The 22,957-nt window shown below is 48.5% G+C and overlaps 1 protein-coding gene across 2 annotated transcripts in view; it reads right to left on the bottom strand.

The window, feature by feature from the left end:
* The window catches only part of DAPK2 (death associated protein kinase 2), a 117,664-nt gene extending 107,743 nt beyond the window's left edge, over positions 1-9,921 (bottom strand). For both annotated transcript variants that reach the window (XM_021694092.2, XM_044918420.1), the window contains exons 1-2: positions 9,841-9,921; positions 3,529-3,626 (exon numbers count right to left, since the gene is read on the bottom strand). In XM_021694092.2, coding sequence (XP_021549767.1) covers positions 3,529-3,605 — 77 coding nt within the window. In that variant the 5' untranslated portion in view covers positions 3,606-3,626; positions 9,841-9,921. The remainder of the gene's footprint in view (positions 1-3,528; positions 3,627-9,840) is intronic.
* Positions 9,922-22,957: the final 13,036 nt, after the last annotated feature.

Below are 22,957 nucleotides of genomic sequence, written 5' to 3' on the forward strand. Positions count from 1 at the left end.
GATTCCTTGTTTGCTAACGCATGGCTTTAGTTAAGGTATAACATGCCCACAGGAAGATGGACCTAAACATGTATGGCTTGATATATTTTCCTGAAAAGAATGCATCAGTGAAACAAGCACCCAGATCAAGAAACAGAACGATACCCACCCCCTGGGAACCTCCCACACGCCCCCTTCCAGTGACTAGTTCTTCAAGAATAACCACTATTCTGGCTTTTAGCACCACTGATTGATTTTGCCTGTTTTGAACTTTACGCAAATGGACTTATATGGTATGGACTCATTTGAGTCTGGCTTCCTTTGCTCAACATTATGTTTGTGGGCTTCCTCTACCAGTAGAAGTAAACATGAAAACCAGTGTCAGTCACGTTCACTTGGACTTGAATGAGGAGCTAAAATCAATACGACATCCCTGGGCCTAGCCGAGGGTGCTCACTGACAGCAGAGGAAGCCAGGTTCATGTGTAGCTCTCCCCAAAATAAGAATGACCCAACCCTGTTCTTCCTGCAGAGACCCTCCCAGGGGGCTCCAGAGAAGGGAGGCAGGGCTTTGGTGCCCCAAACATACTTCAAGAGGCCGGAAGCTCTCGTTCATTGAACACTTACCCTGGGCCTGGCTCTGTGAGAAGCACCAGAGACTCAGCATCTCACTTAATCCCCCAACTATGGGCTAGGTACTGTTATTATTCCTATCTTATGGGTAAGAGAACGGAGGCCCAGAGAGGTTGAGTAAGTTGTCCTAAGGTTGCACAGCTAGGAAGGGGACACAAATTCTGATCTGTGTTGACCCCTAAGGCCAAACCTCACCACCACTCTGTTGACAGGGAGCTCACTGGCTGGCTCCGGCCCCCACCCATGTCTCCAACCTCATCTAGCACTGCTTGCCCACAGCTCACATTTCAGCAGGCCAGTCCCCAGGCTCTACCCCACCTCTGGGCCTGTGTCCATGCTGTTTTCTTTGCCTGCACATTTACCCCTCAGTTTCTAAGTGAACAGTCACTTCCTCTGAACACCATTCCCTGACCACTTGGTCTCAACCGTGTGCCCTATTCTCTCTCAGTGTCTCCTGCTCTCTCCTTGCACAGCGCTTAACACATGTTATAAAGAGTTATCCCTTTGGTTTTCCTGTTCATGGGTTTAGTGTCTTTCTCCACCAATGGATCATAAGCTGCAAAAGGACAGGAATGTGTCTATTTGTTTACCACTGCCTTGGACAGTGGCTGGCACACAGTAGCTCCTCAATGGCGTGTTAAGTGAAGAAAAGGAGGGGAGGGGAGGGGAGGGGAGAAAAATAGGACTGTCCCTTCTGAGTCGGAGCACTCGTCTGCAGACGGCTCTAGCTCCAGCCTATTTATGGCTCCTGGCCAGACCTTCCCCTCCTCCCTGAGCCTCAGTCTCCTCAGTTTTCAGATGAAGAACCTGGAAGAATGGATCTCCAAAGGCCTTCTAGCTCATCTGGCCCCTAGACCACAAATGCTAGGATGCCAAACCATTCCAAAGGCCTCAGGGCTCTACAGCCTCTTACCCATTCTATGTCCAGTTAGCGCTTTAGAGATGTAGGGGGTGGTGGTGATCCAAAGCTCCCAGTCTGTGAGGTACGGACCGTCCCACCCTGCCACGGGTGAAGGACCAGCTAACAGGAGGCCTCTTGCAGCTCTAATAGCCCTGATACACAAAGCTGGGGAGAGACAGGACTAAGAAGGGATAATAGGTGAAGTCTCCAGGAAATGGTCTCGACTTCCTTCTTCAGAGCACCCCCACCCCGACAAGGTCCCTTCCAACTCTGCCCTTGGCATGTGCATGGCTGCCCCCACTGCAGGGCTGGAGCCCCAGGAGGGCAGAAACTGTCCGTGTCTTGTTCATCTTTGTGCCCAGAGCACCTAGCACAGACCCCTCCACATACGATGTGGCTGAGGTGAGGCTCCCGAATCAGATGCCATTGGAAGGGCCTGCCAGGGTCCACTCCTGAGCTTGCCACTTTCCCCCTGGTATCACCACATCGGAAGCAGCTGGCTTCCCATTCAGAGGCAGACTCCCACTGACCACCTTTCAGCCTCTGGCCCTGTCCTCTTCTTTTACCTTTGCCAGGCCCTGGATTGCCAGTGGCAGTCGGCTCAGACAAAAGGCTGAGGACTCCTGCTCCTCCTGCAGTCCCTTGCTCCCCCCAGCGAGCCAGCCAGTGAGCCAGGACAAGCACTCCCTGGACTGGAAGTAACACACCCTCTTCTTGAAGTGAGGCTCCTCTGGCTTTGAAGCTCTTTCTACTTTGTCTTTAAAAATAAAAGTAAGAGATGGGGCACCTGGGTGGCTCTGCTGGTTGAGCATCCAACTCTGGATTTCAGCTCAGGTCATGATCTCAGGGTCCTGGGCTCAAGCCTCGCATCGGGCTCCACACTCAGGGGGAGTCTGCCTGAGGATTCTGTCTCTCCCTCTCCCTCAGCCCCTCCCCCTGCTCACATTCTCTCTTTCTCGCTCTTTCTCAAATAAATAAATCTTTTAAAGTAATAAAATTAAAAATAAAATAAATGAATAAAAGTAAGAAAATATTAGGCCTGAACCCAAGAGCTCTACAAAGAGGAAAGGCCTCCTGTTTTGCATCATGGATACAGTGAAGGCTTTAAACCCCCAAGTTTTTCCTCTGCTAGTGGTGTGAGGGGGTGAGGTTGGGTGTACTGGTAAGCTCACGTGAGTATGCAAGTGCTGTACTTTTTGGAAAAGGCAGACAGGCGTGCAGGTACAAACTGCACTGGCCAGACCTTGGCTACGTCACTCGCTGGCTGAGCAACTTCGGGCAACTTGCTTAAACTCCTTGGACCAGTTTCCTCACATGAAAAATGAGAGCGAAATGAATTTCGATCTGAGGCACTGCAGTGAGAATCAAACTCTAGGGCTGGTGTTCTGTAATAACTAAAAAACCATCTAAATATTAGCGCAGTCTAGAAATGGAAGGCAAGAAGAGAGCTTCGGAAAATCTTTTCTTTCCACACAGTAACCACTTTCAGATCTCAGAATTTATCCCTGGGGGCATTCTGGATTTAGCCAAGCTGGAAATGCACCCAATAACTCAGATCCTAGGAAGCTTCATGACAAGGCTCGTGAGGCCTGTTACTCAAAGCGAATCCATTTTCAGGAGGATTACTTCACCTCCCATTCAGGCGCTGAGCTTATGAAACAAAATCCCAAGAGCCATGGAGAATCCCAAGTGGGACTCAGAGAAGAAAACCAACAGTCCAGAGTTTGGGGAGGGTTTTGTGAGAAAAGTAACAGATGAAACAAGACTCCTTTAGACCCGCCATTACTGTCAGTCAGCCAGGCGATAGTGAAAACATAGGGCACAAGAATTCTAGTCCCTTCTGCTGGCAAGTTGTTATTTCCACAGAGACCACTATTTGCAGAGCAGCACGTGAAGATGAATTCCTCAGGATTGTTTTTAAAGCTTCCAAGGAGTCCCGTGACAAGCCCGTGCCTACCCGATCAAACGAAAAGTGCCCCAGGAGAGGCGCCCCCTCCATCTCTCCCAGACTCTTACCTGCCCAGCTCCTCTCCAATGTCATAAAAGTCCTCCACCTTCTGCTGCTTGAATGTCTCCATATTTGGACTCCTCATTGAAGCCTGGAGCACACAGCCCTGAAACCGGAGGAAACCTGAGGTCAGGACAGCTGGGCACATTGGCGCAAGCCTAAGAGTCTGGGCCTAAAAGTAATCAGCTGCACAGGAGCTCATAATTTAACAATAATCCATGGCCCTAGTTCCTCGAGAACTACCCTGCCCAAGCCTATTCTCACCAGTGACTGACAATGTATGGTTCTTATTTGAGTTGTATCATTTCGAAGCTGTTACAGAGACAGGAAAGGAGCCATCCTCACTTCTTCAGATCTGCTCTGAACACGTTCAGAGAAAGAGCCCCATGGCCAACTTCAGCGATTTGTTCTCATGAAATTCAGGGCGGCTGAGAAAAAGAGGCAGCCGTGAGGCAGGAGAGAGAGCGCTCATCTTTGGGTCAGAAGTTCTGGGTTCGAGTCCCAATTGCCTGGGTAAGTCATTTAAACTGCCAGACTTAGCTTGCCCATCTGCTAAAGGGGTTAATCCTGTAAAAACCACAGCAAATCGGGTGCCTGGGTGGCTCAGTTGGTTGGGCGACTGCCTTTGGCTCAGGTCATGATCCTGGAGTCCCGGGATCGAGTCCCGCATCGGGCTCCCTGCTCAGCAGGGAGTCTGCTTCTTCCTCTGACCCTCCTCCCTCTCATGCTCTCTGTCTCTCATTCTCTCTGTCTCAAATAAATAAATAAAATCTTTAAAAGAAAAAAAAAAAGAAAAAAACAAAACCACAGCAAATCATGAAATTATTCTGTAAACTGGAAAAGGCAGTAGAAAGGTAAGGGATTATCATGACCTCAGCTCCCTGAGGGGCTGAGCCACCCAACTGCGAGTCTGAACTGATTTGTAAACTCTCTCACTCATCACCCCAAGGGAAAGAGGGACAGGAGTGGTGTGACAAATTATAGTGGGCACCAGCAGTCAGGAGCTGGAGGTTCTGTTTCCAATGTTGCCCACAGCTAGCTCTGGGACCTCATCTCTTGTCAGAGGAGCCTCAGATTCCTCATCTATAAAATGGACCTAACTGCCCACCCAGAGCACCTCAGTGAGAGCCAGAGACAACCCCGAGCCGTGGGGAGTGTTTACCACCCCACCAGAAGAAGACTGTTTGCATCCTAACCTGGGATCTCCCTGCCCCAAGAAGCTCACCCGTCCCTGGGACAGCCACATGCCACCCTGGACAGCACCACAAGGGCAGGACCCAGGGCCCAGTCTGCAAATGACTGTGGATGTGTCTCTCAAGAGTCATTAGCAAAGGCCTCTCAGAGCTCATTTTGGCTAGCACTGGCAACTTCTCTCCAGCCTGCCAATCAGATACCAACCACACCCAGGGCCCCATGAGCCCCAAAAGACTGTTTTTCACCAGGCTGGGTGGAGGCACCATTACACAAGGGTGCATCTCATCAATGCCAAGTGGCTGAAGCTGTTCCAACTCTCAGAGAATGTATACTTTTCACACTTCTTCCTCCAGTGCTGCCCTCTATAACCACGACGCCACCTGCCGCCCTCCCTTCCATGGGGCACACATCCCTGAAGTCTCCCAGGCAGAGCTGGCCTGGCTCCTGGGCCTGACTCTCACAGTCACTTGCTGAACTCCTGCCTGTTGATGTCCATGGTCCATCAGGCATCCTCCCTGCTGCTCGGTCTTCACCCTGTGCTTGGCCTGAGCCCAGCAAGCATGGACTATGAAAAAGAGCAGGCTCCCAGGAGCCCCAGTTCTAGACTAGCCTGGGCATGTAGTAGCTGTCTAACCCATACAGGTTGGCACCCTCTGGGCCTCAGTCCCCTCATCTGTAAAGGGGACTGGTAACATCTCCATCGTGTACTTCACACAGCCATGTGGGGATCCATTTGTGATAAGGGCATAAACTCCTAGGCAGGTAAGAAAGGTGATTATTACTGTTAATATCTGGCTCATCCTGAGCCACTCTTTGTGTTTCTGCTTCCCAAAGCAACGGAGACAAGTATTTCAATTCCCTTCTAGGGAAAAGGTTTTGGGATCCTCCTGGAAAGTTTCGCTTGACCAAAATCTGAAGCTAGACCACCTCACTCACCCCCCGCCCCCCGCCGCAGCCTCCATCCTGGCAAATTTCCTGAGACTAGCCCAGAAGGTGGCAGGACTTCTATCTATCATCTTCTTTTGGGTCAGGTAGGTCCTGAGGGGTGGGGTTACTCATCTCACACACCTAGAGGGAAGCAGAAAACTCCAAAAAATTCTGTTGACAGATACCCTGAGACTCATCCCTAGAACAGCTAAGATCCTCCATTTGGCAACAGGCTAGCTCCATTTGCTAGCAGAAGCTGAGCTGGATTCGAAGCAGCCCCAAATCCCCAACAAAATGATGAGCCCCCGCCTTGGGCTCCAGGGGTAGCCAGAGGCTGGGGGGCAAGGGAGCCCCCTAAGGACAAGCTAGGACCACCAGTTTGGCCCCAACTAAACTCTCCAGCCTTAGTAGACCTTATATCTTATATTTCAGCCAAAGTAGACCTTTCCCATTCCCCCAAAACTCCCACGCCTCAGCTCAAGCTGGGCCCTTTCCATGGAAGGCCCACCTGGAGAGCCCTCCTAGCAAAACCACTCCCTTCGCATAAGACCTGGCTCAAATGCTACCAACTCTGTGAGGCTCCATGACTCTATTTCTCATCACAACAGATTAAAATCCCCCACCCCCTTTAAATTCCCAGAGAGGTCTCTTCAGGGTTAGAGCTTTCACATTTTGGCTCATAACTGTCTCTGTCTAACCCAGAAGGAGAAAACACAGACTCTACAGTCACACAGGACCGAGCTCGAATCAGCTCTATCACCTCTGCACACACTGAGCATGGCACAACTTTCCTGAGCTTCAAATGACTTATATGGAAAATGAGTCTAGATAACGCCTACTGTTGGTGACTTTGTGGAACAGTCAGAACTCAAACATTGCCAGGAGAATCACATTTTGGAAATCTGTTGGGCAGTTTCTATGGACATACCCAAGAGAAATGCATGTAGATGTTTCCCAAAATGGCCCGTGTTAAAATGTTCACAGCAGCACTATTAGTAATAACTACAAATTGGAAACAACCAAAGGGCCATCAATAGAAAAGATAAGTAAACTGAGTTATACCCATACAATGGAATTATTCTACAACAATAATAAACTACTGCAATGTGCAACCACAGGAATAAAACTCACAAGCATAATGTTGAATGAAAGAAGCCGGACACAAAAGACCACATACTGTGTGATTCCGCTTAAGCAAAACTCATCTATGGTGCTAAAAGTCAGAATAGTGGTCACGCCTGGGTGGGGGGGTTACGTCTGGGACACAAGGGGAGTTTCTGGGTGCTGGCAATGCTGTTTCTTGCTCTGAGTAGTGGTTACACGAATATGTGATATGTACACTTGTTTTGTATGCAATCAAAATTTTACATAATAAAAAATGAGACTAAGATCTACATTATGACGAATGAGATAAACATGTAAAATGACCTACGTAGTGTTGGGATGGTTCCAACAAATGTGAATTCCTTCCCTCCTGCCTCCTGTCTTGGAGCCTCATGAGGGCAGTGGCTGTCACATTCTCACCTCTGTCCCCTTGTTGCTGCTGGTGTACAACAGGCACTCCCTAAATGTTTGTTGATTTCAAGGTAGTGGCCCAGCCTCGCTTCTCAAGGCCGCTGCTCAGCTGCCTCATCAGGTAAAAACAACTAGTAACGACTTAAAGCCTTTTCCTAATATCTCTCCCCAAGAGGAATTTGCATTTTCTCAATTTTACCAATTTAGGGACGTAAAACTAAAGGGGAGAAAGTCTGAGGTGGAATTATAGTCACCAATTAGGAGCCAGCCCTTTCTGGCTCCAAAAAGATGAAACCACGTGGCAGAGGGGAGGGACACAGCTACAACTTTGGGTCAGAGGCACAGGATGTCTGCTCCAGACATTCCAAGGGCGAAGCCCACCTTAACACCCACATTTCTCTTAATGGAATCACTAGGACTCACACTCCTGCCCTCAGCCCTCATGGTAGGCAACACTTCTGAGGTTTAACACAGATTTCCTAGAACCTCACAAAAAGGGACAGCAAAGATCATCCAGGGGGGTTTTAGACTCTGCTTCAGGAGCCACCAGCATGAGGAAGGGGAGCCAAAGCATTTCCCCTTTATCTATACTATAGGTTGGGGTTCTGTGTAAGAATTCACTGGGGGCGGGGCGCCTGGGTGGCTCAGACAGTTAAGCGTCTGCCTTCAGCTCGGGTCGTGGTCCTAGGATCCTGGGATCGAGCCCCGCATCGGGCTCCCTGCTCGGCGGGGAGCCTGCTTCTCCCTCTCCCTCTGCCTGCTTCTTTCCCTGCTTGTACACACTCTCTCTCTGTCAAAAATAAATAAAAAATCTTAAAAAAAAAAAAAAAGAATTCACTGGGGGTGGGAGGAGTTTGAAAAACCACTGCTGTCTGGTCTATAATCCACTTGTTTGACCAAAGAAGGAAACTGAAGTGCAGACAGGGGATGGGACCTTAAGTCACACAGCTAGCCTACTCCAGCTGTCTTGCCCGGGCTTCTGATGACAGCATCCTCAACCCCCCAAAGTGGCACTGGGGTTGGGGAAGCCAGTGGCCTCCAGAGGGAACACTTAGGAGGAGGCCTCCAAGGCTACAGGATCACCCCAGTAGGGAACTCTCTACCCTACTAAATCCTCTCACTCACTGACCCCAGCTCACTCTGCTGGACATTTGGAGATCCTCACCCCACCTCACCCAGTGTCAGTCAGTGAGATGGGACCATTGCAAGGGGGCAGGCATGATGGTCCTCTTACACCTCCCCCCACATCAGGAATCATCACACTCAGGCTCTGAGGAGTCTGCCCACAGGAGGGAAGGGGCTCCAGCATTGCAGAGCCCCTCCATGCAGTCAGGCCTTTGACCAACCCCAATCTCTGAGGAGGAAGCTCGGGCTCAGAGATCAGCCATTTGCCTAAGCTGATGTGAGAAAACCCCATTTTTCTAGCGAAGGTCCAGCTCCACTGGACAGCCTGCTTGTTCACCCTCACGTCTAATAAGGAGGGAAACCTTAGGGGGGTGGTCAGGGTCAGTTCAGGTCTCATTCCTGCCAGCTGGAAACTTGCTCCAGACTAGCACACCCCCACCCCCATCCACACACCCCTTATGCCCCCACCCACCCCCGCCCAAGCCTCTCCCAAAGCAGCTGAATTATCGGTGGGGCCACTTTACGTGTTAAAAACACATCTTAGGAGAAGAAGAAGACTCTGAAAGTATTTGTGAAGAGGCCAAGGCACCAGCTCCCCTTAGTCACCAGGACTCTCCCAGAAATACCTTACATGGAGGCAGCTGGGAAACGGAGTCAGAAGCCACCGCAGCAGCCCCCAGCTGCCCTCCACTGGATTCTGGAGTACAAGGTGTCAGGGGCTGTGTTCTCTCCACCTGCCCCCAGGGCCGCTCCCACCCGCTTCTGAGGCAACCAGCTAGGGCTCCCTTTCTCTCAGGCTGCACGCCTCACCTACCACTACCTGCATGGCCTCAATGCTCACCTCTCTGGGACTCATTTTCTCCTTCCTAAAGTGAGAATACTAATTTCCACCTGGCAAAGTTACAGTGAGGACTAGCCAGACCCACACATGCCGTGAGACATCCACAATGCCTGGCCCAAAGTCAGGGTCAGCTACTGACAACGCCCTCCTGTGCCCTTCTACCCCAGCCGGCTGCAGACTTACTGGCTACCCCCATTCCCACCCTAGCTCTGGCCCGGGCCCCTGACGACAGGGACCACAGCTTCATTCTGCCACAAGCAAGCTGACTGTGTGTGGAGCAGCCTTCTGGAATCACGTCCTTGTGCAAATGGGGAGAGGAGGTGTGCGAGGTGGCTGATGCTGAGAAGATTGGCCCCTCTCCTCCGGGAAATCTGTAGTGGTCTCCCCATCATGGGGCCCTAAGTTGATGAAAGTCTGTTTCCTATCTCCTCCCCGGGTGCCAAGCCTCGGCCCGCTGTCCCCACCCCGTCCCTCGGGTCAAAGTGCCAGGCTTCAGAGCGCCACCCCCCCCCCCCGGGGCGCAGCGGACAAGTCCAGGGCCGGCCACAGCGCCCGAGGGCAAGGCCGGCCAAACCCGGGGGCGGGGGTGGGGGCAGGCGGCGTCAGGGACCGGGGCTCGGGGAACCCGAGAGAGCGCCCCGGAGCAATCTGCCCCCCGCCAGCCCCAGCCCCGCGCGCGCTGTCCCGCCCGTCGAGCCCGCATACGGGCGCTACTCACCGCGGAGGCTGCGCTGGGCGGGCACGGCGGGCGCGACGGGGTGCGCGGCGCTCGGCTCTGCTCTGCGCCCGGCCGGCTGCCCGCCCGCGGAGCCGCGGAGGAGCCGAGGGGGCGGAGCGGCCGGCCCCGTCCCAGGCGCCGGCTGGAGGCGCGCCCGGCGGCCCGGGACTGGGGCTCAGCGCGCCCCCTGCTGGGAGCCCCCTCTGGACAGCCCCGAGGTGAGGGCAGAGAGCCTCCTGCCAGGTCCCCAGACACCTCCAGGAGTGGTGGCGAGCGCCAGGGGCGAGACCCTCCGGGCGTCCTTAGCGGCTCTGCCGCTCACAGGCTGTGTGGCCTTGGGCAAGTCAACTAACCTCTCCAAGCCTGATCTGGAAATTGATTTAAATGAGCCGATGATAATCTGATATAGCCTGGCACAATCGCTCAGAAAATGGTATTTCCTTGTCCCCCCATCCCTCTCCCCCCCAACACACACACCGTGAAAGAGGAAGTCCCACCAGGGAATAGGCCGTTTCCTCCCTCCCAGCCAGGATGCTCCCTGACGGATTCTTCTGGGAACCTCACCACCGACGTTTCACAGCTGGGTGGGGCTGAGATGGAGAAGGACACTCCTCTTGTTACCACCAACCCCCAGCTTGGGAGTGGCCTAATCTCCTTTGTCCTCTATGACCCCTCCCCCCAGCCTCTGCATGGTTGTGAAGCCCCACATCACCATCAAGCCTTCCTTAATAAAGGACTTGGCAGTGGATTCCTCCTCTCTTCCTTCTGCCAAAAATCTCAGGAGGAAAAAAAAAAAAGAATGAGAGTGGAGAGGGTGATGGGAAGAAGGAAACGGAAGCAGAATCACAGCCAGGACAGAACTTACTTGAAGACAAGAGACTGTTTAGCGAAAGGAAATGGAGGCCCTTTCCCAGTTTCCCATCCCTAAGTCAAGAGGTTCTAGAGGAAAAGGTGTTAGATTCAGAGTTCTGCTCTTTGGTTCAAAGCCCTGCTCTGCCATTCCCCATGGATAGTCTTGGGCATGGCACCTGAGCGTTTCCTTCATCAGTAAACTGGGGCTAACACCCCTTCTTATAGTTTCTAATGGAGCTATTATGAACTGAAATGAAAGCATGTGTAAGGGACGCCTGGGTGGCTCAGTTGGTTAAGCGTCTGCCTTCAGCTCAGGTCATGATCCCAGGGTCCTGGGATCAAGTTCCACATTGGACTCCTTACTTACTGGGAAGTCTGCTTCTTCCTCTCCCACTCACCCTGCTTGTGCTCTCTCTCTTTCTCTGACAAATAAATAAATAAAATCTTTTAAAATAAATAAATAAATAAATAAATAAATAAATAAATAAATAAATAAATAAAATCTTTAAAAAAAGTTGTAAGATGTATCTAGAGGACCTCCACCAGTGTGAGCAACCTCCCCCACACAGACTGGGGTATTGACAAGTACACATGGGCCCTGCTCCCCAGCTGACCAGTGCCTGGACAGCCAGGAGGAAGACCAAAGAGCTTCCTTGTTTATAAACTTTATCACATCCCAGGACAGTGCAGGCTCTGAGCCTCCTGTCCCAAGAGCACCATGCTACCTAGAGTAATACCCAAGACCAGAGGTGGCTTCCAAAGTCAGTGACAGAGGAGGACACCCACTGAGGTTTCACCAGTGTGGGGAGAATTTTTTCCCCCGACCTCCCCCAAAACCCCCCCCCCCCCCCATTTCCAGTTATCTATGGCTATGTAACAAACCACCTCAGCCTTGGTGGCTTGGAACAGTGATCTTGTCAGGCTCACAAATTCTGAGGGTCAGGAATTCAGACAGTGCACAGGATGGCTTATCTCTGCTCCACAATGTCCAGGGCTTCAACTGGGAAGACCTGAGAGGTTGGGAATGATTTGCATGGCTGAAAGATGAAATATTCTGGAGGCTTCTCCATTCACATCATAGCCTGGGCTGTGATGAATCCAAGCTGGACTCAGCCGACACTGCCAGAACACCTACATGTCACCTCTCCATCTCTTCCCCTGTGAGCTTCATGCTTAACACTAATTTGCAACAATGACATCCCCTTGCACGAGGCAAAACAGACATTCTTAGGTTTGATATTTGGCAAATTAGTCAAAGAACATCACAGCTGGAAGAGTCATTGTGAATCATCCCAGCCAGCCTGTCATTTTTCAGACGAGGAAACAGAGGCTCAGAAAAGAAAAAGTGACTTGCCCAAGGTCACACGGCTGGTGAGAGGCAGAGCTAGGATTAGAAACAGGCCTCCACCAGATTCTATTTGGTGCTCCTTGCACTGTACCTGCCAAATGCAATTGCCTAGGGAGGTACCATCTGGAAATGCATTTTTTGCTTAAGGTTGAGTGAGTGTATCAGACCCTCACCTGAGAACAGCAACAGGACACTGAGCACTGTACATGGGACCAAGGTGGCAGTGGACAGAGAAGGTAAGGTGGCAACAAGTGCATCTATTCCAGAACGAAACCAGAGGAAGGGCCAGGTATTAAGAGCTAAGAATCAAGCAATTCTGTTCCAGCTCCTGCATGCTCCCACAGCTGGGAAAACAGTACAAATGCCTCACTCTGGCAATTAAGGCTCCAACCTGCATTTCCCAGGCCTACATACATCTCTTCCCTCTTGTGTCTGCACAGCCAGCTCTTTTGCCCGGGTTGGATTATTGGCTGTTCCTGCTTCCATGTTTTGTTTAAGCCACTCCACCCACCCCCCAGTCCCATCCTACAAAATCATATCCATCCTTCAAGGGCCCTCTCAGGTATCATATCTTCCATGGATACGATCTCCCCTCCAGAAGGCTTTCTCCCCTGAGCCCCACCATTCTTGGTTTGTACCGAATTGGCATTCTCCTTCCCCTGTTTTAGTTATCATCAGTGTCCACTTCTCTTTGCCTTCAGGGCAAGGACAATGTCTTGTTCATCTGTGTACCCAGGCAGTGGCTGATAGCCCAAACCCAATAAAGTTTGTTAAATTGGATTGCTAGAATGCAAATGGCGCAAGATCACAACTGTCTTGTTCTCTATTTTCTCCCAAGGATACTGAAGTCCCTGGCACTTAGTAATCATATGTTGGGTGGAGAGATGGAGAACTCATTTTAATAGCTGCCACGTATTGCATTCCTTCCAGCATGTGCCTTCTCAGTGCCAGGAACTTAGCTTCGGGGTGGATGCAATGATCCCTTTTCACAGATGAGGTAGCTGAGGTTTGGGAAAGTTGACTTGCCCAAGCTCCCCCAACTTGTAGGTGGCTGAGCTCTGCTGTGAATCTGGCCTGCCCATCTCCCAAGTCCAGGCTCTTTTTGCTCCCCTGCCCGCCCCCCACCCCACCACACACTGTCTGCCCTCAGTGGAAACTTCCAAGTATTCTAAAATGGTGTTAAAACGGGGGTTCCCAGCCCTGGTTGCACATCAGAATTGCTTGAGAGTGTTTAATGATCCCCATGCTCAGACTGCACCCCTCACCAATGACATCGCAACCTCTGGGAGTGGCGTCTGGGCAGTGGAGTGGCAACCTCTGGGAGTGGTGTCACTCCCAAGGGATTCCGGTGGACAGGTTGAGAACCACTTTGCTCATGTCACAGAGATCTGGGGAAATGAAAGCACCCTCCATCAACACACCAAACTGCAAACGCATCTGAGCACCTGCTTTGTGCAAGACACTCCAAGGGACCATGAGATGGGTGAGTCACAGCAGCTTGAAGCTTCCACAGGGAACAAGCCCGTGGGGAAAGAGGTAACCGTGGCAGGCAGCAAAGGGCAATGAAAGTGGTGATATCCTAAAGCACACTTTGGTGCCTAGCAAGTATTCAGAGCCTAACAACCTGTGGACAAGGAGACAGGGATTAAGATGCCGCATGGGTTGGCTGGGGCAGCTGGCCCTGGGGTTGGCCTAGAGGGTGCATAGTGTGAGGATGAATGATGCCAGATGCCTGCATGCAGTTTACTTACTGCGTGATCTGGGGCAAGCTTCTTGATCTCTCTGTGCCTCATTATCCCCAATGGTCAAGTGGAGCTAAGAACAGAATTTGTCTCCTAGGTTGTTGTGAATGTTCAATTCATTATGAATCCATGCAGAGAACTTAGATCAGTGTCTGGCACATGGCAAAGTGCTCAGGGAGTCTTAGCTCTTTTCATTTTTCCTTAAATGTCTGCTGTGAGCTTCCCTAGAGGAGGAAATGGATCTTAGGCATCTTTTCACCCCACACGCCCGCAGCCTGGCCCAGAGCAGGTTCTTAGCAAGCGTCAAATGAAGTCTGGAATGCAGGCTTCTTGAGAGTGGGCCCAGTGCTGACTCTTTTCTTAGGCTATCAGAGCAGGCCAGGAGAGGGTGCAGGTGGTTCCTCCCTGGCTGGCTTGCCTCCTGGATGGAAGGCAGGCAGGAAGCCTCCTCCTTCCAAAGGTGGCCTGATGGCCTGAATTCTCGGCCCTTCCCAGCCCTGCCCACATTGCCCTGTGCCCTCTGCTCTCCCACACGCAGCCAGGCAGGGCCAGGGGGTGTGGAGCGGGCCTAGAAGCCCTTCCTCTTTCCTCCCTCAGGAGGCCCACTGGGTCCTGCAGCCAGAGGCGGCTGCTTCAACCTCTAGCCTTGCTGGACTCAGCGAGGCCTTGACCCCACTAAGAAAGGGGCTGGAGCATGGAAGGCCTTGCCTTTTCCCAGAAGCCTGGAGGATGGGGATTTCCTGGGCAAGTATGCTCACCCATGCACTCTGTAAACATTCGAGGACACCTCCTGGGGCTGGGTGCGGTTAGCAGGTATAGACTCAATGCCCAGAAGTGTCAGGTCTACTCCAGCAGGCATCATGAGGGGCTTGAGGGGAAGGAGAGGCTTGATTCAAACTTGAAGGAAGAGGACCAGGTGAGTAGGAGGTGGCGGGGAGGGGAGCACATCAGGTGGGAGCAGCTGTGTGCACAAAGGGCTGGGGGTATGAAACCACCTGCCATTTACTGCCCCGACTCCCACCTGAGCCAGCATGGGGGTCACACAGTCGGATCATGATCCAGGCGTTGGCCATCACCTTCAGTTTGGGGCAGAGGTTGGTGTCGTGGGCACGGAGTTCTTGGAGAGGCCCCCCAAACTGTGCCTACCTTTAGGGCTACAAATTTCACCTACCTACATTTCTAAGCGGAGGAGTCAGGTAGGCCTATTTATAGTCCTGTTCTGCCATTTTTTGGGGGAAAGTCACTTTTCCTTCTCTGAGCTTCAGTTGCCTCATCTGTAAAATGGGACTATTGCACCTTTCCTTCAGGGTTGATATGAGGACCAGACAAAATATTTGAGAAAGCATCGGTACAAATGCCACCTTCTCTCCCAAAACTGATGTCTCCCTCTCTCACGACAGTCTGTCACTTGTTTGTTCTTGGCCCAATGGTGAAGGGCCAACCAACCATGTTGTTACCGCGACTGTCCCTGAAATACTTTCTTCCTTTCACCTTCATTTATCTAAGACTCAGCTCAATTCCAGCCTCCTTTACTTCTCAGACATTTCCTGGTGCCCATCGTGGGCCAGGCCCTGGGCTGGGCCCTGAGAGAAGACACAGGCCCTGCTCTTCAGGAGCTCCAAGCCAAGCAGAGAAGCTATCCTGGAAACAAACGTCCAGAACCCCATGCTCTGGGGCCAGGCAAGAGGCTGCACAGAGACCCAGAGGAGCCCAGAGGTGGGAGGGATGGTCCCTGAGTGCTGCGGGCAGTGGCAGGAAGGCTGCTCTGAGGAGAGAGCTCCTCCTCGATGTCACAATCATATCTGCTGAGCTGAAGATAAGATTGTACCTTCCTCTGTTTGTTAGTGGGTCCTCTGAGTCACTCCTGCCATCCTTCTCACACTTTGCTGGTGGTGTGGTTAGACCCATCAGAGGCCTTTGGTGGATCCATGAGGGAAGGATGGGGAGGACAACAGTGCCTCCCCATCCTCCTCTGAAGGGAAACTTCAGGGCCAAACCTGGTCAGTCTGTAGCAGCTCCTTCCACACCCCTGGCTGATCCCCGGCCTCCGTATAGGCTGGCCCTCCAACTCAGGGCTCCTGCCCTGCCCTCCCTGGTCTGTGCCTCCCTCTCAGCTGAGCCCAGGTCCCGACCCAGTTACAAGCAGCTACATCCAGGAAAACAAAGGCAGAAAAGGCCAAGTCTGGCCGTCTACAGTGGCCTCTACCCCAAACAGAACTGGGCCTCCTTCCTCACCAGAACTGCTCTCCAGGGTCAAGGACCCCAGGCCCCCTTGGCTCTTCCCTTTTAGGTTTTTCCAGCCTCTCATGCTTGGTTTCTGTCCCTGCATCCACATAGAATATGTTCATCCCTCTACTCAGATCAAACCAACACTTATAGAGAATCTATCCCAGCCTGGCACTGTACTAAGCATTTTCCTATTATTTCATTTAAATTCCAAGTTGAATACATTTACAGACTGATATTATTTTTATTATACAGATGGGGAAGCTGACACTCAAAGAGTGTGGTGCCCATTTGCATTTGTTTTGGCTGTCCATTGTCCAATGCCTCCCTCCTATTTAAGAGGAAACAACTATGGTGACAGCATTAGGGCGTAAGCAGAGGCGATGCACCAGATCCCACCAAAGCTGTAGGGAGAAACTCCTCCCTCCTCCGACCCCAGTCTCCATGAGAGTAGGCCTGGCCAATCACATACTCCTGCCCAGCACTTTGAATCCCAAGCGAGTACTGTCAGGATGTTCACAATGGCCATCAGCAGCAGAGACATGCTGGACAGATTGTTCCAGCCTCTGGAACAATCTGGTTCCTTCTGTTCCAGCCTCTCATTGATTCTGAGTCCTTCTAGTCTTCCAGTGAACCCCTTTGTGCTGAGTTGGCAACAACCTGGCTGATACTGGGAGAGAAGGAATGTGCTCAATGGTGAAGGGCCAAGAACCAAATGAAGACATCTCCCTTCAACCTGGAGTTTTCTACCTCATCACAGAGCTTCCAGCACAAGAGAGAAGTGGATGGAGTTCCCAGGATGACCGTGAAGGGGAACCCAAAGTTGACAGTGTGCAGCAGGCCTAGAGGGCAACCATTTGAGATTGGAGCAGAGGAATCTGCAGGGAACAGAGGGCTCCAGGACTGAGAAAGAAGTGAAACTGATACATCAGGCAATGTGTTTTAACCTGTTGAGTGGTGCTCTTTGAGAGGAAAGTTTGGGGATGCATTTATTATAGGCACACACAAAAAATTGCATGAATAAAAGTGACAAAGTGATTATTAATTCCAAAAAATAACAAAAAAGTATGCAAGTAAGGAAATGTTCATCGCAATACACTACATCTCAGCTTTGAGCTGTGAATAATATTCACATGTCATAGCAATGTGAACAGTAATTATTTATATTCTCTCATTAGAGAGAAGGATGGAGGATGGGAAACAGTATGAGCATTAAACCCTCATCTTTCCTAGTAGGAAGTCAATAGATATATTAAATGGAAAAGTTGTGAAATAGGATTATAATAATGGTTTTTGGTAACACGGTGCTGAATAACAGAACAGTTTCAAGGGTTGAACTGGTGGCTTCTAGGGAGTGGGGCTTACATGTGGGGCAGGATGAGGCAGGGGATGGTGGTTTTTAGTTATAAAACTTGTAAAGTATTTGCTTGTGAAAATAATGTACATATGCTATTTTGATTAAAATCAAAAGAAAAGAAAAGAAAAGAAAAGGAAAATCGGTGAGATCAGACTAATTGAAAAAAGGAGATAAAAACACAGCTCAAGGTATCAGAGTTCACAGGCTTCATAGTCACTAAGGATAACTGAGCACTTACTGTACACCAATCACTGTATTATTACAATCTCCATTTTACAGATGAGACTTAGTGAGACTCACAGAGTTAACATGTAGCAGAGATAGGGTTTACACTCAGGCAATCTGACTCCAGAGCACCAATTATGCCATACCCCAAATCTCCAAGTTCTGCACTGAACATTAAGAAGAGCAGAAGTTGGGGAGCAGTGTATGGTGTGACAGGATCACTCAGGAAGTACCACACCAGGCCCAGCGGGGCCAGTAGACTCCTCCATTACTCCTCCACCTATCCACTGACCAGAGGATGCAGCTTTGGATTTGAGATAAAGCCTGAATAAGAATAACTCTGTGAGGGACACCTGGGTGACTCAGTTGGTTAAGCGTCTGCCATCGGCTCAGGTCATGATCCCAGCGTGCAAGGATTAAGCCCCACATTGGGCTCCCTGGTCAGTGGGAAGCCTGCTTCTCCCTCTGCCTGCTGTTCCCCCTGCTTGTGTGCGTGCGCTCTCTCTCTGACAAATAAATAAATAAAATCTTAAAAAATAATAATAATAACTCTGTGAAAAAGAGAAAAACCTACCCAGGGAAGCCTCCTGACAGGGCAGTGGAGACCCTCGGGAGAAGTGGAGCAGAGGTGACTTTGGCCCTCCATGAGGGACAGAGGGCAGAAAAGGATAGTTTTATCTAGAAGTGAAATACACCATGGTGTGCCATGCTCAGAGTAAAAGCAAAAAAAAACAAAAAAAAACTTTTTTGGCAGTTTGTCCCCAACCTTGTGTTCCCCACGAAGTCCCCAACAGGAAAGCTAGACTAACAACACATCCAACCCACTTGCACAGTTTGTAAACTGGAAAATAAAGAAGTCTCCCAGAACAAAACAAAAAGACAAAAAGATGGATAATATGAAGAAGTGTTCAGAGGCATAGAGAATAGATCTAGGGAGTCCAACATTTGTCTAAAATGAGTATCAGGAGAGAATTAAAAGGAAGAAATAATAAAAGATATACTAAAAGAAAATTATATTTGGGTTTTTTTTTTTTAAAAAGGTAAAAATCGGGCGCCTGGGTGGCTCAGTTGGTTGAGTGACTGCCTTCAGCTCAGGTCATGATCCCGGAGTCCCGGGATCGAGTCCCACACCGGGCTCCCTGCTCAGCGGGAGTCTGCTTCTCCCTCTGACCCTCCCCCCTCTCATGTGCTCTCTCTCTCTCTCATTCTCTCTGTCTCAAATAAATAAATAAAATCTTTAAAAAATAAAAAAATAAAAAAGGTAAAAATCTTCAGATTAAAGGAACCCACCAGGGGCGCCTGGGTGGCTCAGTCATTAAGCGTCTGCCTTCGGTTCAGGTCATGATCCCAGGGTCCTGGGATTGAGCCTGCATCAGGCTCCCTGCTCTGCGTGAAGCCTGCTTCTCCCTCTCCCACTCCCCCTGCTTGTGTTCCCTCTCTCGCTGTGTCTCTCTCTGTCAAATAAATAAATAAAATCTTAAAAAAAAATAAAGGAACCCACCAAAGGCCAAGTAGGGTTAATGAAAAAAAAAATCTATACCAAGGCAAATCAGGATGAAATTTTAGAACCGTAAGAATAAAGAAAAAATCCTAAAAGAATCCAGAGGAGAAAAGCATCTTGCCTCAAGAATACAAAGGAGACTAACAGATTCCTCATTTATCAAACCAAACTGTGAATGGGAGAGCAAAATGAAGCCTTTTTTTTGCAAAATGGCTCAGAAATCTTACCACATGCATTGGAGATGAAAAAAGAATTACTCTGGAAAACGTAAAAAAAAAAAAAAAAAAGTTTAAAGGGTCCAAGAAAGTGGATGAGGTGAGATACAAGAAATAGCTTGAGCTGAGTGGGACCCAGAAGAATGGAACACAGCTAGAAAGAAAACAAAAGAATTCTTTAGGGGCTGACACTTGAAGGATTCTCATTCAAGTTGCCAAACTTTAATGACACGGGATTATATTTCCTTCTTTATCCACCCAGTACTACTTCATAATGTCTTAGAATCACCAGACCCCTTAAATGAAATGATACAGAACTTCTGGGGGTAGGGCTGAGGAATATGAATCTTTAACAGGCCCCTTAGGAGATTCGTATCTACACTAAAAGTTGACACCCAATGCATATTTGTTTCTGAAGAGAACTCACTTACTGGCTTTTAATTTTTAGAAACAATGCTTAAGCAAAGAATGAACTAGTTTAACTGTATGTGCCGATTAATATGTAATGCTATAGATCTTGACAACACAAAAAATGTATATAGCTAACAATTTGGGAAGTGGAAAGGGAAGAAGGGGTAGAAGGAGAGGAATTTGCTCTAGCTTATATTATATTATTTTTAATCATAATGGAAGCCCCTAAAGGAAATGGCTGATACCAAGGATGGGGCAGGGAGAGTGCAAAGATGAGAGCAAAAGTCTGGGAAAGGACAGGATGTTCTACAACCTAGAACATCTTGTGCTAGAAAGTAAGGAAGTGCTCAAAAATGAATGGTAACTAATGTGTTGGGGACAAGGGAGCCAGCTTGAAGGGGCTCCCACTGACCAGATTTGGAATAATTTGAGTATTGAAATAAATAATGATAGGAATAGGTTTTAATATGTTGATATAATATATTGAAAAATTTGAAAAGAATCCATATGGTTTTTTTTTAAAGATTTTATTTATTTATTTGACAGAGAGAGACACAGTGAGAGAGGGAACACAAGCAGGGGGAGTGGGAGAGGGAGAAGCAGGCTCCCCGCGGAGCAGGGAGCCCAATGCGGGGCTCGATCCCAGGACCCTGGGATCAAGCCCCACATCGGGCTCCCTGCTCCATGAGAAGCCTGCTTCTCCCTTTCCCACTCCCCGTGCTGTGTTCCCTCTTGCACTGTGTCTCTCTCTGTCAAATAAATAAATAAAATCTTAAAAGAAAAAAATAAATAAATAAAAATAAAAATTAAGGAACACCTGGATGGCTCAGTTGGTTAAGCGTCCAACTCTTGGTTTCAGCTCAGGTCATGATCTCATGGTTGTGAGATCAAGCCCCGGGTCGGGCTCTACACTGGGCGTGGAATCTGTTTAGGATTCTCTCTCTCCATCTCTGTCTGACCCTCCCTCTCTTAAAAAATTGATTAAATAAATAAATTAAGATTAAAATTAAGGGGTCCCTGGCTAGCTCAGTCAGTAGAGCACACATCTCTTGATATTAGCGTCCTGGGTTCAAGCCCCACATTGGGGATAGAATTTACTTAAAAATAAAAACTTTTTTTTAAAAAAAGTACCCCTACTTACTTCACAGAGATTTATAAAAAAAATTTTTTTTAAGATTTTATTTATTTGACAGAGAGAGACATAGCGAGAGAGGGAACACAAGCAGGGGGAGTGGGAGAGGGAGAAGCAGCCTTCCCACAGAGCAGGGAGCCTGATGCTGGGCTCGATCCCAGGACCCTAGGATCATGACCTGAGCCGAAGGCAGACGCTTAATGACTGAGCCACCCAGGCGCCCCTATAAAATTTATTTTAAAAATTAAAATTAAAACAAAGAGAGGAATAGGAAGGAAAGCAATGATTTGTTTACTTATTTATTTATTTATAAAGATTTGTTTATTTTAGAGAGAGAGCACTTGCACAAGCGGGAAGGGCAGAGGGAGAGAGAATCTCAAGCAGACACCCCACTGAGTGTGGAGCCCAAAGCAGGGCTCAATCTCACGACCCTGAAATCACAACCTGAGCCGAAACCAAGAGTGGGTCGCCTAACCAACTCTGCCACCCAAGTGCCTCAGGAGAGCAATTTTTTTAAAGAAAAATGCCAACTCATAAGTGGAGAAGACATGATGGAATTAGAAAAATCACCACTTTCCCACCACATAGCAATGAGTGTTCAGGCAAGACTCATCACTGGATATTAAAACCGCTGAGTGAAAGATGGTTGGAAAACAAGATATTCCCGTGGTTTCTAACTACCATGCCACAGACTACTCATTACTGACAAAGAGAAAAGGGTACTTTTACAATGAAGGAATCTGGTAGATATCACCTCAATAAAATGTCTAAACTGAGCATCAGTAATAATGGGACAAACTGACATCATGTGTTGTGCTGGGAAAGAACATCATCTATGTAGTATTCCTGCCAAAAATGTGGATGTTGAATCTGGTCAAGAGGAAACAATCGGACAAATCCAGATTGAGAGACATTCTGCGGGACAACCCACCTGTACTCTTTAAAAATACCATTGTCACGAAAGAAAACATGACTTCTCTACATTAAAGGCGACCGAAGAGATGACAACTCTATGCAATGTGTGATCATGAGTGGATCCTGGATTAAAAAAAGAAGTTAAAAGGGACATTATCGAACAATTATGGAAATTTGAATATGGACATTTCATTATGTAATCAAACAATGCTACATTTTCTGCGTGGGAGAATTATATTGTGGTTATGGAAGAGGATGTCCTTATTCTTGGGGCATGTATGTTGGAGTATTTGGAGGAGAAATGGCATAATGTCTACAGCTGTTCCTCAAATGGTTCAGCAAAAAGGAGAATGTATATTGTAGAGTATAAGAAAGCTAACCATGGCAAGCTATTAGCAGCTGATAAATCTAGATGAATTCTTCTTGCAACTTCTCTGTAAGTTTGAGATTTTTCAAAACCAAACATTGGGGGAAGTAAAACATAACATTTATTATGGTAATTAGCAGAAAAACTAAAAGTAAAAATTGTTGAAGCTGGTTGTCTTTGGGGAGTGGGCAGAAAAGGACACTTCTAGTTTTCATTTTATACTTTTTGAATGTTTTTGCTGTGCTTCTATATTACTCTTGTGATTAAAGAAAACTAGTAATTAATTAATAAAACAAAATATGTAGAACAGAGGTTGCTCTGAGGATGTAAGCTTGTATCTGTGGAGGCCTCTTCATTCCAGAAAAGAATTAATAAATATCAGGTTTAGTGTCCATTAATGCTCATTAAGCTTGTAGACCTATTAATGTGCACTGAGGTTCTTAGAGCTCAGTCTTGCTTCCTCAGCCTCATTTCTGCTCAACAACAACATTCATTAAAGGGCTTAAATTGTTTTACTAAACCTTGCGAAGAGGAAAAAATACTGCTAAGAATATTAAATATCACTAATGTGAAGACCTATTAGGATGTAAATATCTTTCAGAAATTGATGAAAATGACAGAGTTGAATCATATCTTGATTTTTATGTCCTATTATGTCCTTTTTTTTTTTAACCAGGGGGTTCTCTGTCAATCTACTTAGCCCCTATTTTAATCTATAAAATAATTAAGTAATCTAGAAAGTTTCACATTTTATTCTTTTAATTCACTTTAATCAACACAGAGAAATGACTTGCCCAAATCATGCTGATAATTGGCAAATGCTCAT

Source organism: Neomonachus schauinslandi, chromosome 9 (assembly GCF_002201575.2).
Source record: "Neomonachus schauinslandi chromosome 9, ASM220157v2, whole genome shotgun sequence".
Lineage (NCBI taxonomy): Eukaryota > Metazoa > Chordata > Mammalia > Carnivora > Phocidae > Neomonachus > Neomonachus schauinslandi.